At 40.2% G+C, this 15,847-nt stretch overlaps 2 protein-coding genes across 4 annotated transcripts; one reads left to right on the forward strand and one right to left on the reverse strand.

Moving 5' to 3' along the window:
- Positions 1 to 140: 140 nt before the first annotated feature.
- LOC134205005 (zinc finger protein 37-like) lies at positions 141 to 3,160 on the reverse strand. Of its 2 annotated transcripts, XM_062679858.1 has the most exons (3): positions 2,716 to 2,822; positions 2,265 to 2,421; positions 141 to 1,955 (listed from the first exon to the last, which is right to left on the reverse strand). In XM_062679858.1, exon 3 carries the CDS (start codon positions 1,943 to 1,945, stop codon positions 218 to 220), a length of 1,728 nt encoding a protein of 575 aa, XP_062535842.1. In that variant the 5' UTR covers positions 1,946 to 1,955; positions 2,265 to 2,421; positions 2,716 to 2,822; the 3' UTR covers positions 141 to 217. The 2 variants fall into 2 exon arrangements, with proteins under 2 accessions (XP_062535842.1, XP_062535841.1); XM_062679857.1 differs by lacking the exon at positions 2,265 to 2,421 and having other exon boundaries at positions 2,716 to 3,160.
- Positions 3,161 to 3,303: 143 nt separating this feature from the next.
- On the forward strand, positions 3,304 to 14,989 carry LOC134205004 (RUN domain-containing protein 1). 2 transcript variants are annotated; one of them, XM_062679855.1, is made up of 4 exons: positions 3,304 to 3,419; positions 8,889 to 10,838; positions 10,910 to 11,007; positions 12,004 to 14,989. In XM_062679855.1, exons 2-4 carry the CDS (start codon positions 9,042 to 9,044, stop codon positions 12,206 to 12,208), a joined length of 2,100 nt encoding a protein of 699 aa, XP_062535839.1. In that variant the 5' UTR covers positions 3,304 to 3,419; positions 8,889 to 9,041; the 3' UTR covers positions 12,209 to 14,989. The 2 variants fall into 2 exon arrangements, with proteins under 2 accessions (XP_062535839.1, XP_062535840.1); XM_062679856.1 differs by lacking the exon at positions 3,304 to 3,419 and adding an exon at positions 6,751 to 6,990.
- Positions 14,990 to 15,847: the final 858 nt, after the last annotated feature.

Genomic DNA, 15,847 nt, shown 5'->3' on the forward strand with positions numbered 1-15,847 from the left:
CCAAATACGGGAATCTTGCTTCAAAATAAATAGAATTTCTACACTCCAATTGAACCATTCAATCCCTTGGAATCCTAAAGGTACGTCCCATCCCAGTAAGTCCTCCCAACGGAATTAATTTTAATGCATTTTTTCAAAAAGATAGAAGGCATTTCTCTATAATATGAATGGATACCTATAACACAAAATATTTGTGGAACCCTATACAAAAATTGCTTTATTTATTAGCTACATTCATACCCGAATTGGTCTCGAAATTAGGAACCATTGACACCGACATGGTCCCCATAAGCGGTGGCGGTCCAAGATTAATCTGCTGTGGTGGAGGTTCATGTTCCGCCGTAACATGTCTATCCAGCGATGCATTGTCCACGAACTTTCTCCGGCATCGGGTGCACTCGTACGGACTGTCCCGCAGGTGATGATTGCGGATGTGTGCCTTCATCCCCTCTTTGTAGGTGAACAACTTGCCGCAGAACTCGCAGGCGTAATTCTGCTCATTGCGATGCAGTTTCAAATGTTGGGTTAAATTGTTCTTATGCAGGAAATCCTTCCCACAGAAGCTACATTTGTGCTGCCGAATTCCGGTGTGAACCACGTAGTGTACCTTCAACTGGGATTCGTTCACAAATTTCAGCTCACAGCGATCGCATTTGATATCTTTGAAGTGATTCTTCAGGTGATTGTTGATCTTCATAACGGTTCTTGTGTATGACTTTCCACAAAGTTTGCACGTGTAGACTTTATCTTGCCCAGGTTCTTGGCTTACGGTGTAGTGGCCGCTCCAGTCTTTGTGTGGTTTGTAATTTGCATTAGTAGAGTGAATCTTCTTATGCAGGCCCAAATTACCCGCCGTGTAGAACCTCATCGGGCAGAGATCGCATTCATAGGTTTTCTCGTTCGTATGCATTTTCAGGTGTGAGTTGTAACTATCCAAGGAATGCACTACTCTATTGCATATATTGCACTCAAAACGCTGGGCTTTTTCATGTACCCTTGCTATATGGTCCTTCAATTTACTCCTACGGTGGAATACTCTATCGCAGTGATCGCAAGCCAGGTTCAGTCGGTGATCACGCATGTGGCTTTTGAGGGCCGATATCGACTTGCACACCTTCCCGCACTCGTTGCATTTTGAGGCACAGGGAGCACTTTCCCCTAAATGAAATGTCTTGACATGGTGATCTCTGGCTCGATCATCACAGTAGCGACGGTCGCAGTATTGACACTTCATGGGCTGGGCGTGCATTTTCAAGTGATAATTGAGCGATCGCACACTTTTCACAACCACTGTTTCCATTATACAATCCGTGCAGGTGTACGGCGTGCGATCCAAGTGAGTCGTCAGATGCTCTAATAAGGCTTTTGCCGATCCCAAAGATTGACTACGACAAATATAACATTTGTGATCATTCATTTTCGGTCGATTAGAATCGTCGCATTCAAACTTTGGACTTTTGGTGGACTTTGCAATTCCTAAATGTGTCTTAACAGTTTTATTCGCACGTAGCCTTCGACGAGCTCGAATTTCTTCGCCAGAAAATTTTTCTTTTGATTGGGAATTGGGAAGATTGTTTTTATTACAAATAACTTCACCCGATGGTATGTAATCATCGGTATTATTATCGTCATTTAGATCTGTCTTGTCTGTCAGCACCTCATCATCAAGTTCGATCTGTAAAGCTTCAATTTTATAATCTTCTGGAGAATTGTCATCCGACTCACGAGAAACTGAATTAAATTGATCAGATTCAATTTTTGTTGTTGCATCAATGTTGTGAGCAAGTTTACAGACTTCTGCAGTTTCATCAGGTATAGCAACATCTTTGGACTGATATTTGCAAGAAGTTTGCTCCATACCGACTTCGTTGGTATTTTTATAGCTGCCCTCGTTTACATCCGTTTGAGAGATACGACTAACATCTGTATCTTCATGTATGGCCATTTGGGAAATGCTGGTAATGGAAATAATTATGTCTTGTAATATCGAATCCCGATGGCATAAATTGAATTTTTTGTGAAGTAAATTAGCCAAGAAGTAAGTGAAGTAAATAACCCAATGATCGCCAGCACATATCGAATACACCTGAAGGAACACTATTTGTGACAAATCTACGTGTTCAGATTATTATGAGCATTTTATGCTCATGAATTTTGGAGAAATCCATTTATCTAAGAGTAATGAAATGAAGTGAATGAGCAAATTTAGAATGAATCGAGAATGGTCGATATTCCTATAGAAAGATGTACCATGAAGAACGTACCTGGCTATAGGATTTATCAAATCATTGAGTTGACACCACGAGAAAATTGACAAAATCCAACCTAGGCGACCCCAGTGTAGGCACTTCCCGACAGTTGTTTTTTAGCGATATACACACCCAGTTTTTTATGCAGCTCATTCATTCAGTTAGCTTGCATCTAAAACAGTTAACATTTAATCAACAATTTGTCACAACAATACACAGTTCGAGGCCACATCTCTACATCTTCTACATCAATTAACTAAAATCAAACCACGTGGGTGTATTATTTGCTCGCAAGGCTAACTGAAGCCGACAGTCCCATATTTATCTCAATTAAAGAAACCCCCAAGTTAATTTCATATTCGAGTTCTACAATGAGCACGTTTTCAACATCACTTGATTGAATCCTTCAATTATTAAAAACATAGAATTAAATAACAATTCGATATAAATTTATTGTATTATTTACCTCGAGGGTAAGGAAAGCCCATTCTCCAAAGCTATAGTCGGCTTCGTCTCGGTATTATTGCCCAGAAGCCTACTTCGCAGATGGCGGTCGTTCTCCCGAAATTCCTCCAAATTATCCTGGATCCGTATCAGCGTGGTGGCACAGGGTTTGCAAATGTTCCACGGAAGACCGTCACCCTCAGACACTTCGATCTGAACTACATCCTTTATGATGGTGAGCAGCCTCTCGCGTTTGTACGCCTTGAAGATCGGTCGGATACGAGTCTTTTCCGAAGAACACATACGGCAAATTTGTTCTATTTTCATTATTTCTAGTGAAGTAAAGTCATTATACGTGAAAATGTAACTTTGAATGAACTTATATTATAATCAAAACTTTCATCTTTTTGGAATTATGCGATCTGGATCTGTTTGTTCGTCCTGTCCTTTCAAAAGGTAAACATAAACACGACAGCATGACACGCATACGCATCAATGTGAGTACCCAAGAGAGAACACCCACCATCCTCTATCTCTCTGAGCGCCACCGCTCGCGTAATGCACTTTCCGACAGGGCGCATGAAACACATTGTAAAAGGAAAACCGTGGAAAACGTCAATAATTCGTGAGTTTTCCATTACCATCAGTGTTGTTTTCGTGGTGGAAAATATTCCTTATAAAAAGCAGGAAAACCTTAGTTTTTCCACAAAATATACATCCCTATTAGTAAGTCACCAAAGCGCGCCATTAGTACTGTTACAGAAACACACCGGAAGTGATCGTGAGGCGCAAAATTCAAACGCATATGGTGATGCGTATCGGACAAAAACTCGTCGCAATGAAAGACCCGAGAAAATTTTCTTCTTGCATTTTGCACTAGGGTGTTCCTAAAGCAATGCGAAAATAGTCATCGTGATCAAGCATTGTTACACTAAAATGAATGTAAATGCTCCAAGTAAAAAGATTAAAGGGCAAATAGGTCGTGTTTATGCTGTGTAACTTAATCTTGATAGTGAAGCTTTTAAAACAAGACATTTTTCCAGGACAGTAACATACAATAGAAATGCAGATCTGTGTCGATTACAACTTGTCATTAGTGCTGTCCAATGAGCAGCTCGGAGTAGCTCAAAGTTGTTCCCGTCCTGCTCGTTCTTTTTTGTCAACAAATGGGCATGAGCAGGACAGGGCGAAACTTCGAGCTACTTCAAGCCCACTTGAAAACAACAGAATCGGGAATCCGGAGGGCAATTCTACGCTTTGCTCGTAATGGGCCATTCAGAATGGTGAGCGCAGCGGCAGGTTTTGACAGAAAATATAATACATGGGTTAACTGTCAAAACGCGCCGCTGCGCACATCATTGGGGGGGCCCTTATAAGGCTAACTGGAGATCCGTCATAATACTTTTCTCATTTTTTTTTCGACATTATTCCTTCTGGACTTCCTTCCTCCTGGAAATTTTCTTCGGGGATTTATACTACTTGCTGTCAAAGAAATTCCTCAATTCCTCCTGCAATTCCTCATGTTTTCCTACAGTAATCTCTTGACTAGACAAAATCCTGCAGGAATGCTTCCACATTTTTTTCTCTGAAGAATTTTGTAACAACATCCGAAAGAATCCAAAGATTTTTTTTGGTTTTCAAATGAAATCACAAAAGAAATTATAGGGTAGTTCCAATAAAACTGATAGATTCTGGAAGAAATCCTAAAACTTAACTGGGACAACTGCTAAAGATTCTTTAAAAAAAACTCAAAGATTGCTTGGGAACTCCCGGAGAAATCTTCCAGGGATCCTATGATGAATTTCCAAAGCAAATCATATTCAAATGAATGACAGAAAAGAGAAACTTGCGGTAGATTTTCTGGCGGCACAACTTGAAGAAAATACTGAACAATCACTCAAGCAACCTTTTGAGGGATTCCTGGAAGCACCTGGAAGACCTCCTCCTTGGAACAATTTGCTAAAGAAAAACAGTAAAATTTTCTTTAGCTAAAATCCATGAAAATTTCGGACTCTTTCGGACGTCCGTGCGCATCGCTCCTCATCATACATGATCCACTAGTATAATTACTTCTTCGCGGAGTTGAACTGGGGCGCTAGATCAAAAAAATTGAATATTTCCCTTGCTATTTTATTTACGCCGGAATTGTTTTGAAAAAGAAAAACAGATTTTCTGCAATTTTTTTATCTATACCAAAGTGACGTTTCACGAAATATTTAGCAACTCTGTATGGAAATTTAGCAACCCAGTATGGGGCGCTAAATTTGGAAACTCACGGCTAATTTTGAGTTGCGTTCTTATTTTACATTCCCGTTTAGATACCGCCGGTGTAGAAGTGGGTCTCTATAAAGGGCCCGGAAATAGCGATAGGGACCCAGATGGGGACTCCCGTGGAGGTGCTCTAAGAATTTCCGAATGTTTATGATAATTCTGTCGTTACTGAAAATATGCAAATCTGTGAGCATTCCAGGAGCTACGTGTAAAGTATTCAAGTTGGCTGAGATTGCTGAAAGTTATTTATAATTTCCGTATATCTCATAATTATTTCCACTAAGGTGCATTTTTTGTTACTTTTCCAAAGATAAGACAAAAATATTGTGCTGGAATGTGATAATAAATCGCATTAATCGGGGGCATTTTAGTAAATATTTACTAAGCCACATCGGTTTCTAATTTTTCCGTTTGAAGAAAATTGAAATTCAGTCTAAATTGAAGTAATTTCCGAAATCTATGTTTGTATTACCTACATATTGATATATTGGTAAAGTAATAAGTCTCAGGTAATAGACCAATGCAAACTCTAACTTAACCTCACTTATTTTGACAGTTCACAGAGCTTGTTTACAAAGTGTTAGAAGAAAAATCGATGAGGGGAAAATTAAAATTCATATTTTTAGTTTAAAATTGCTGTGATCCGAATATTTCAGTGATATTCTTTGCATTCAGTATGAAATCAATCGCAAAGGACATCTACAGCGGATAAAATGGCGAAACAATTTTATCGGAAGCTTTGCCGGAGGCTAAGTCTTGTTGAAAAAGCTTTGTGAACTGTCAACCTACGTCATCATGCACTGATCTATAAGTATTGGTGCTGTAGCAGCCCTATCCAGGTAGGCTGTGCAATTCATGTTATGGGATTTGCCATTAGTTAGCCTATTGAACATTGATCATAGCAACATGTTATCATAGCAAAATAATCATAGTAACTTGAATCAATGAAATCTTCATTAATTTGTCAACCACTGTTAAAGACAGACGTATAATTTCAATTGGTTATTGGCCCAGAAGAATTGAAGATGGATAGTCTCGGAGTTGAAAAGCTGAACAACCAAAACTACGGCAGCTGGCAATTTACCATTGAACTGCTTTTGGTGAAGGAGGACCTGGCGTTTCGTAGACCCAGGACGACCGCCAGCGGAAATAGCGCCAACGGAAGGGAACCCAGGAAATTCTGCAGTAGTTGCTGCTTGGAAAGCGGGAGATCAAAAGGCGAGTGCGACTATCGGGCTGCTAGTGGAACAACAACAACATGTTCTTATCCGGAACACTACTTCAGCGAAACAAGCCTGGGAGCATCTACAACGTCATCATGAACGGATTACTCTTTCGGCGAAGGTTGGACTGTTTTATCAGCTGTGCGAAATGCGGTTCATAGACGGTGAAGATATCGAGCAGCATTTCTACGATATGGAGCGATTGTCCGTTGGCTGTTTGATAAAGAAATCCGCTAATGTAAGTTTCAACAAGGCTGGCTGTATAGTGTCAAGTGAATGACATACAGTGAAACCTCCATGAGTCGATATTGAAGGGACCATCGACTCATGGAAATATCGAGGAGTGGAGAAGAAAATCCTTGGAAAGCTGTTTGAAGGGACCATCTCAGTAACCCAGAAATATTTTTTTAGTATGGCATAATTTGCTTCCATGAGTCGATATCGAGTCATAGAACATCGACTCATGGAGGTTTGACTGTATAGTGGCTGAAGCTTTACTGAAAAATGGGTTATATGAGTTGAAATTAGAACGCAGCTCAGTTGTAGCAACAACCAGAAGTCATAATCACTAGTGGCACAGACGTTTAGGACATCGTGATCCTGAGGCAATTTTGGAAGCAGAAAGACATAAGCTAGTGAACGGTATCAAGATTCATCCATGTGGTATCAAGGCAATTTGTGAATGCTGCATAGAAGGGAAGATGACAAGAAAACCGTTTCCAAAGCAAAGCAGAAATTTAAAACAATCATGGATCTCGTACACAGCGACCTGTGTGGACCGATGAAAACGAAGACTGGTGGTTGTAGGTATTTTCTGACATTCATCGACGATCATAGTCGTTATTCGTTGATTTATTTCCTGCGCAACAAATCAGATACAGTTGATTGCATTGATCATTATGCCCGATTGATGAAGACGCAATATGTAAGTACCCCTTGAAGTACCCCGAAAATGTTAAGATCGGATCAAGGAGGCGAATTTGTAACGGTCGTGTTGATGATTTATGTAAGCAATTCGGCATGATACAACAATTTACTACGGCATATACCCCAGAACAGAACAGTGTAGCGGAACGTAAAAATAGACATGTATGGATATGGCGCGGCGATGCATGTTCATTTCATTTCATTTATTTAGTTTACATCTAAACAGATAACACTGAATCAACAATTTCTCTTTCCATCCTCGGATACGCCCCACGCTCGCCAAGTCGTTTTGCACCTGGTCTGCCCATCTCGCTCGCTGCGCTCCACGCCGTCTCGTACCTGCCGGATCGGAAGCGAACACCATCTTTGCAGGGTTGGCGATGCATGTTATTAGATGCGAAAACGGATTACCAGTACTGGGGAGAAGCTATAAGCACAGCAAATTATCTTCAAAATGTTTTACCAACAAGACCCAAGACGATGACACCGTACGAATCTGTGAATGGATACAAACAGGATCTATCAAGGCTTCACGTGTTTGCTGTAAAACCATACGTACACATTCCAAAAGCAAATCGTACAAAGCTGAAGCCGAAAGCGTATGAGATGACCTGAGATTCTTGACGGAAGAAGAACAGAACATATTTGCTCCACCGGAAGAAGATTCAAATATTGTTGAATACGATTTCCAAGATAGTGACGTTCAGGAGATACCGCAGCAGATTGATACTTTAACTAATAATAAACTGCCGCTACTCGCATATCAGTCCCACTTCGGTTTTCGTCACTTTCGAGTTAACACCGCGAATAGCATTAAATTTTATTATACTTCCACATAACATGATAAAAAATGAGACTTTGTTCGGGAGAAATGTGAAAAAATACCAAACCAACCTTGTCCTATATTGAATGTACCCGCATATCAGTCCCATTAAGAATTTACATAAGTGGATTGCTCAAAATTCAATTATTTTTCGATTGATTTGAATCGTTTTGCATTAACTCATTGAATGAGGAATGACTCTGCAAAATTTCAACCGGATCGCAGAACGTTTGAATTTATTAGATTTTTTTAAAGTTTCGCATGGAAAATTCGTTTTGAGACTTCATCGGCTATTATCTCAGTATGCGAAAATATGGGACTGATATGAAAGTACCGGCAGTAAAGATCAGATGCAAGACGAATCAGACGAAAATGATACGTTATTTGAAGACGCGAACGAATTTGAAGCTAATGATGACTTCGACATTAATAACGACGCAGATTCAATACATGAGGAGCATGTAGTGGAGGTTCGATGATCAAAGATAAGTACCAAGGGAAATCCACCGTTGAAGTACAGAGTAGATATGTTGAAAGACGAATCTTCCACACAAATTGAAGAACCCCGTCATATCAAGATGCGATGTATGTGTGATATTTGCGATATTTTGTGTATGCTCTTTAGTACTCCCGGTTGAATCCACCGCCCAGCCCTAGTAACATTTTGGTTTTATGCTGGTTTTATAACACTCTTGAAGAGTAAATTATGGTCTTCAAGAGCGTTATAAAACTTAAAATGTTTCTTGGGAGCAAAGGTATTGAGTTTTTACGATTTTAATTCACGGGTCGTGGACGTAGATTCAATCCCTATCCAGAGAGCAATGAATTGGACGTCGGATGATTATACTTTGATGATTCATACTTTGAAAGTTAATGTATATGTATATTGTACATTTTCCATTTTCAATAAATTATGACATTTCTGACAATGATTTTTTTTTACAATTCTAGCTTTCACCCTCAACAAGACTTTATATCGCTAGATAATGTGAAGGGTACATCCACAGCAATAAGAAAGCATGCAGTCTGCGTGGGACGATGATGAGTATGCTCTATCGCATATTATACCCAACTGTCTTGCAGTGACTAAAAAATAATGTGAAAATGATCAGCGAAATTGAAATCAGCGAATGTAACGACAATGTCTCACATAATTTAAGTGGGAATTGTTCGCAGAAAAATGAAGAATCGCGCTTGCAATCCGGAATGCTCTTTGTAGAGAACGAACAGATGTTTCGAAAAACCGTATCCGACGACGAGTTTGATTTCGATTCAGCCTTCAGTTCCGAATCGAACAACATGCTGTCAGATGAAAGCACCAATGAAGTTGGTGCCGTTGGAAACGACGAAGGCACCGAAGACTGCGAAAGACTACGGTCACTGGAGGACGAACACGAGGCATTGTCATCAAACCTGATAGCACTCACATCACACTTTGCCCAGGTTCAGCTAAGACTACGTCAAATAGTAGAAGCGCCTCCAGAAGAACGCGACAACCTTTTGAAAAATCTTGAAGAGTTCGCCTTCTTGGGTATACCAGAGATGCAACAAGACCCGATAAAAAGGAACATTCCAGAAATTGTCGCAGATTTGGACAGAAGTCCCGAGTCGGTCGAACATCTCCGTGAAAAGCAACATGCATTGATAGACCAGCTCAAAACCCAACTGATTGATTTAGAAAAGTATGCCTACGAATCCGGAGGTGGCATTCTTCCCCATACCATCCTTCTCGAGAAGCAAAAAGTCATTATTGATGAGATCAAGAACAAAATCAACCTGAACCTGAATGAGCTTGATTTACCACAGTTAACGACTGAGGATCTAAGGAATCAAGTTGATACAGCCCTAGACGAGCAACTGGTCAATCCGCTTAAAATGAAGGAGCAATTAGTATCACAGCTCAAGACACAGATTCAAGATCTGGAACGCTTCATTAGTTTCCTCCAGACTAACGAAAAAGAAGAAATCAAAAAGCGCTTCTACCAACAGCAAGAACTAGCTAAAGCCGAAGCAGCCGAGCGCACCGAAGCCCAGGAACGGGCCAAATCGCGATCGATTTCTTCTCACAGCAGCAAAGAAATGAAAGCAAACAACCAAGCCGGTGAGCGCGAACCCGGCCCGCAACGAGAAACATTCAACACCAAAGCGTTTGGACTCATGGACAAAGCCAGTACGATATTGCAGATGTTTGCCTTATCGCAGTTTAATTGCGGCAGCGAACGCAATCGGGAGAGCTTCCAGCGAAACATGATGAAAAGATCGAAAGAGAACTGTTGGGGTGACATACGAGCGAAGCTGGAAATGGACGTGCAGGAAGTGACTTCGTTGGCTATGGGTACCCAAGAAGATTTCCAACTATCGGAAACAGCGAGTGAGTGTGGAGAACCTCGAACTGGGAGCAGTCGTAAAAACTTCGAACTGACCATGGTGGTGAGGAAACAACTGTCCAAAACTATCCAAGGATTGATGCAACATGGCCTGAGAGGATTGGCAGAAAGTAGTGGAAGTCTTGTTCCATTCATTTCTGGTTGCTTCTCCGGTGGAGACCATCAAAACCAGGGACTTCCGAAAGGTGGTGGCGAAGAGCGTTTCTATGGCGGAGATAGAAGGAAAAGTACTGGTGGTTTGAATAAAGCGGCTACCACACCTCCAAAGCGCCATTCAAATTCAGTGGACGAAGAAGAACCTATTGAGATGAATCTGTTCACACAACTTGAAGAAGACGAGGACGACGAGGTGGATTACAGTGGCGCAGTCAGCTCGGAAATGCATGCTTGGGAGTTGTTGCTACTGTACTACAATATCAAAAACGGCGACCGATACAATTCTACGCCCGCTAGGAAACTCTCCGAGAGCTTCAATCTCGATTTGGTTGACGGACGGCCACAGTCAAATAAACAGGTATATACTATCAAGAAACCAGAACCAGCTAACGAAACAATAATAAATTCCCTTGACTTCTGTGATTTCAGAGTCTGTTGAGTACGATCGGTACAATCATCGCTCTACATAACCCATACAAAAGAAGCTACAACTCACAATTCAAAGCTTTTATATGTGCCGCACTGAAGTAAGTACTTAAGAGATCAATAATAACGTTTAGAATACTACAGTTGAATTTAAAACTATAAAAAGTAGGCATTTCGCTGTAACCATCATAAAGTGGTCTAGTGATTATAATCGGTATAAATATGAGTTCGCCCCAGTAACACTGGTATTTTATTATGGTTTCATAGGATATTTGAAAATTCAATCATTGTTCTCAAGAGCATTATAATACCATTATTATTTGCGGGGTGAGGCTGTCCTTTAAAACACAAGAAAGACCAGCAGCAATCCTCTGGTACAGCTTGCATATAAAATTGCTTTGCACTTTTCCTTGCAAACAAACCAGGAAACGATCCAGAACAATCTACTATGCTGCCTTTTCCGCTTAAGCACTTCCATATTTGTTAAATGTGAGGTTTTTAAGCTAATTAACCATTTCTGCATTTGTATATCATGACGCCAACACGATGATACGTTTATGCCCAACCCGAAAACTTCCTCGACCGGACCGAAAATCGAACCCAGCCTTCAGCATGATCTTGGTTTGTAGCCGCGCATCTTACCGCACGGCTAAAAAAGGCCCCTATTTCATAAAAATCGTAATACATCTCAATCTGCAACAGTAACTGTAAATGCTTAACTAGTGTGAGGAATCACTCAATACGGAACAGCTTTGGACTACCAAGTGTCTTCACTGCTGACAGGATATGAACTGACTGGAGGATACTGATACTACTTTGAAGCTTGGCCGTACTGACGTTTTGACGAAGTAGTTCCATGACGCTGATACAATCAATCTGCCATCATCGTCATTATCCATCATGCGCGAGGAGTAGGACGCCCAGTTTTGTATGCACCTCACAGTAACAATGTTCGTTTGGCTCACATTTTGATAGTTTTCGGTGCTCAATTGGCTCAAAACGGGCGCTTTCGCATATCTCTCTTTATAGGATCCCTACACTAAATAATTCTATGTAACCATTTATAGAAACGTTCATCTCTATTTCACTCTTTGCAGCGCTCAAAAACTCACGCAATGGCTCTATCTGATTTACCAATGCAAGGAGCTGATCAGTTCTTACTACACGAGCTGGAGCTATGTTGCCAACACGGGATTTCGCGATGCACTGAAAACGCTCGATCGTCTGACGCAGTACCGGTTCGATTTACCAGTGGACCTTTCTGTACGACAGTTCAAAAATATTAAGGATGTTTTTATGTAGAACCGTTTCCGTTCAACCCCCTTTCTACAAATCGAATCAATAGTCTTCTCAATCAACGCAACACTGGTACAGGGGCTTATTCTACAACTTGGATGAAAAGTTCAGGGCGTCGTGAAGAAACAAGACACCTTAATTCACTTCTTATGTAGGATAAACCGAAAAGTTGTTTTACTCAGAGTCAAAACTACGAACATTCCGTTCAAACAACTTGCCTAAAAACTAGTCTAGTAAGCACCACGCTATTTGAAACAAGCACATTCCATTCTAGATCTTTGAGACTAACAAACTCCCGAGCTTATTCTGACGAATATGTATTTAACACAACTATCTTATTCTTCTCAAATCAATCATTTCCATATGACAATTCCACAAACATCTTATTGAAGATAAAGGGCAAACATGCGTAGGTGATAGAAAACTGAAATCGGTTGCAGCCATATCAAATTTTCGAAATTTGAAAGTGCGTATTGATTTGTTTAGATAATACAAAACCAAGTGTTAAAAGAGTTTATTTCTCCTCTAACTCTAGTCAGATTGTTATTACAAATTAGTTCAAGAAAGAAGTTATAAAAAGAAGAAAAAAACATTTTTTTCCATCAAATATGTACCAATGGTGTAATATTTAATTAGACTAAAAAAGTTCGTTTCTCGCTCACTTATTTCAGAAGCTGCATGGGTGGTAAGTGGGTTGTCCGACATTTCGCGGTTTACCATTTCGCGGTCTGTATCATTTGGCGGTAATCTGTTTCGCGGTTTATACAATTTGGCAGTATCCCGTTTCGCGGTATTCAAGCTTAGCTTATCTTTTTAACTTTTTTTTTATATTTTTAAGAGTTTTCCATTCTTTTCTACCAATTCTTAATTTTCTCTTCTTTATATGGCCGTTTCTTTCATTGCGTTTCCCTTTCAAGTATTTTTCTCTTTCCTTTTACGGATTATTTAATGTTATTTTCAAAAGTCAAAATGATAATTAGATGTGTAAACTTTGTCATCAAGATACACTATTTCATATGATAAAGGTCGCTGCCTTAATACCTTAAAAGGCTATGGTATTCTGGTAGAACTTAGAAGATGGAATGACTGAAAATTATTCATAAGGCAATAAGGTATCTTCCTTAAATGTTAGCCGGTATTAGGCGAAATACCATGTGCTGTCTTCTTCAAATGTTCGCATTTGCCCGGTATAAGACAAAATGTGTTGTTTCCTCTTCTTTAAATGTTTGCATTTGCCCGGTATAAAGCAAAATGTTATGTTTTGCTTCCTTTAAATGTTTGCATTTGCCCGGTATAAGGCGAAGTGTGTTGTTTCGCATTCTTCACATACCGTCGTCGGGGGTGACAATGGGTCAAATGGGGGTGACAATGGGTCACTGTTTTAACCACTTAGAATGCTTGTAGATTGGATTGAATGCATCTGGAGGCAAGAAGACTAAAACGTAAGAGATCTTTTTGGACGATTTTGCTCTTCGACCTTCAGACCGCCGGTGAAAGCGATGACCAATTCTCACTCCCAGACCCATTGTCACCCCCGGTGCGGTGGCGGTAGTCGTATTTGCAAATTTGTTTTGCTTAAAAAAAATTTAGTAGGGATTTGAATTTATATAAGTCTGGTGTAAACTCAATGATTATTCGCTTTACATGATAATTAGGTGAATTTTGAGGCTTTTATTGAACTACTTGTAACATTTGTAAAATTAAACCTGCAAATTGGTATTGCCTGATTTTGTAAAAATTGCACGCGGCGAACCCTTCATGAAAGGTACCGCCGCGCTTTCTGCACCCCGTTTACTTGATTCTTATGGGTGAATAGCATTGCGGTGTATCCTTTGGCGCGGCCGTACCTTTCGACAGTCATTCGCCGCGTGAAGTTTTGTGCAAGTACCCATTTGGGAACACTACAAACGCCGCGCAGTGTGTCATATCCAGAAAATCTGACAATATTGACCGCGAAAAGTTTCACCGCGGAATAGTATACCGCCAAAAAATATAAACCGCGAAATGTTATACCGCGATATGATACTGAACGCGAAGTGGTTGACCGAGAACTGGTGCACCGTGAAATGGTTAACCGCGGAATGTTTTACCGCGAAATGTCATACAATCTTTCTTATATACAAGGTACGCATTGCAGTTAGTTATCCCAAGAACTACACTTGTAGTAACTCAGAGACGAGTATCCACAACGTATGAACGAATAAATCAAGTCATAAATCAGTTTAAATTGTGTTACTCGTGTATGTAGAACCACTCAAGCGCTAAAAGTTCATCCTTGATCATATTTATAAAATCAGCTTCTGAAATTTGATATTGTTTCACGGGTATATTTTAGTCAGATTCAATATTACAGCACTGCTAAAAATACACTATTGGAGTCCATATTTCACTAGTAATAACCCTAGGTTGATCATATTGGTAAATGTGCGAAAGACTTCTTTTGAAATATGTAGTCCAATACATTTTCACTATATACCCAGCACTAAATGCGGATTGTTATAGCTAAAAGACAGATAAATGAACCAGAAGTGGAGATTTGTTTTGCTAAACTTAGCCTACATAATAATCAAGGAAGCAAACAATACCAACAATAAAGAAACAATAATATACTGAATCTATGAAAATGTGACTTGTTGGAAGACGATTGAGAATAAAATGAAAGATGGAAAGAATGTTGAAGTAATGAAAAGAATACATATGTTCGAAACAGTTAGTGAAGATTGCTATACACCTAATAAAGTTACAATAAGAAGGAGGCCGCAAACCAAATGTTTTATTTGAAACTGATGGAGACATCGGTAATTAGTACCTTATCTTATGTATGTGGTATCAACGGTATGCAAATGTGAACCACTTCTTCTTATTGGCATTACATCCCCACACTGGGACAGAGCTGCCTCGCAGCTTAGTGTTCATCAAGCATTTCCACAGTTATTAAACTGCGAGGTTTCTAAGCCAGGTTACCATTTTTGCATTCGTATATCATGAGGCTAACACGATGATAATTTTATGCCCAGGGAAGTCGAGACAATTTTTAGTCCGAAAATTGCCTAGACTGGCACCGGGAATCGAACCCAGCCACCCTCATCATGGTATTGCTTTGTAGCCGCGCGTTTTACCGCACGGCTAAGGAGAACCACTAGGGATGCTATAATGAAAGATATGCACACACTTTTCCAGACGCTTTCGCATATCTCTTTATTATAGGATCCCTAAGAACGGCTGGCAATCGGTTGATTCCGTTACTTTCAATTTACAATTAGTCTGCCAGTAGTACGCATGTGTTTCGTTATAGACAGTGTTGACCAACTACGAAGAAAACGGCTTCGTGGCCGTGCGACGTCAATCGTCTAAACGCATGGGCTATGTAGCGTGGGTTCGATTCCCGCCCCGGTAAGGAGGAAACTTTTCGTTATCGAAAAATTCTCCACCGGTCCACTGGGTGTTATGTGTCCTGTCCGTTGTCTATGTGTAAGTTTTCAGTATGTACGACCTCTGGTCGAAGACGGTGTTCCTGTCCATCTTTCTTTAAAACCGGGTCAGTAAATGGAAGTGATTATCGACGTTACGGACGTAATCATGTCCTTTCTGGACAGCCGCTTTGAATATAATAGGGACCTAAAATAGGTCGTACTGATCATCTGT

Source organism: Armigeres subalbatus, chromosome 1 (genome assembly GCF_024139115.2).
Source record: "Armigeres subalbatus isolate Guangzhou_Male chromosome 1, GZ_Asu_2, whole genome shotgun sequence".
Classification (NCBI taxonomy): Eukaryota; Metazoa; Arthropoda; class Insecta; order Diptera; family Culicidae; genus Armigeres; species Armigeres subalbatus.

Coding starts and splice junctions, on each gene's coding strand:
- LOC134205005 (XM_062679857.1), bottom strand. CDS start 3,020: ATGAAAATAGAACAAATTTGCCGTATGTGTTCTTCGGAAAAGACTCGT. Junction 1,956..2,715: donor GGGCTTTCCTTACCCTCGAG/GTAAATAATACA, acceptor TTCCATTACCAG/CATTTCCCAAATGGCCATAC.
- LOC134205004 (XM_062679855.1), top strand. CDS start 9,042: ATGATCAGCGAAATTGAAATCAGCGAATGTAACGACAATGTCTCACAT. Junction 10,839..10,909: donor GGCCACAGTCAAATAAACAG/GTATATACTATC, acceptor CTGTGATTTCAG/AGTCTGTTGAGTACGATCGG. Junction 11,008..12,003: donor TTTATATGTGCCGCACTGAA/GTAAGTACTTAA, acceptor CACTCTTTGCAG/CGCTCAAAAACTCACGCAAT.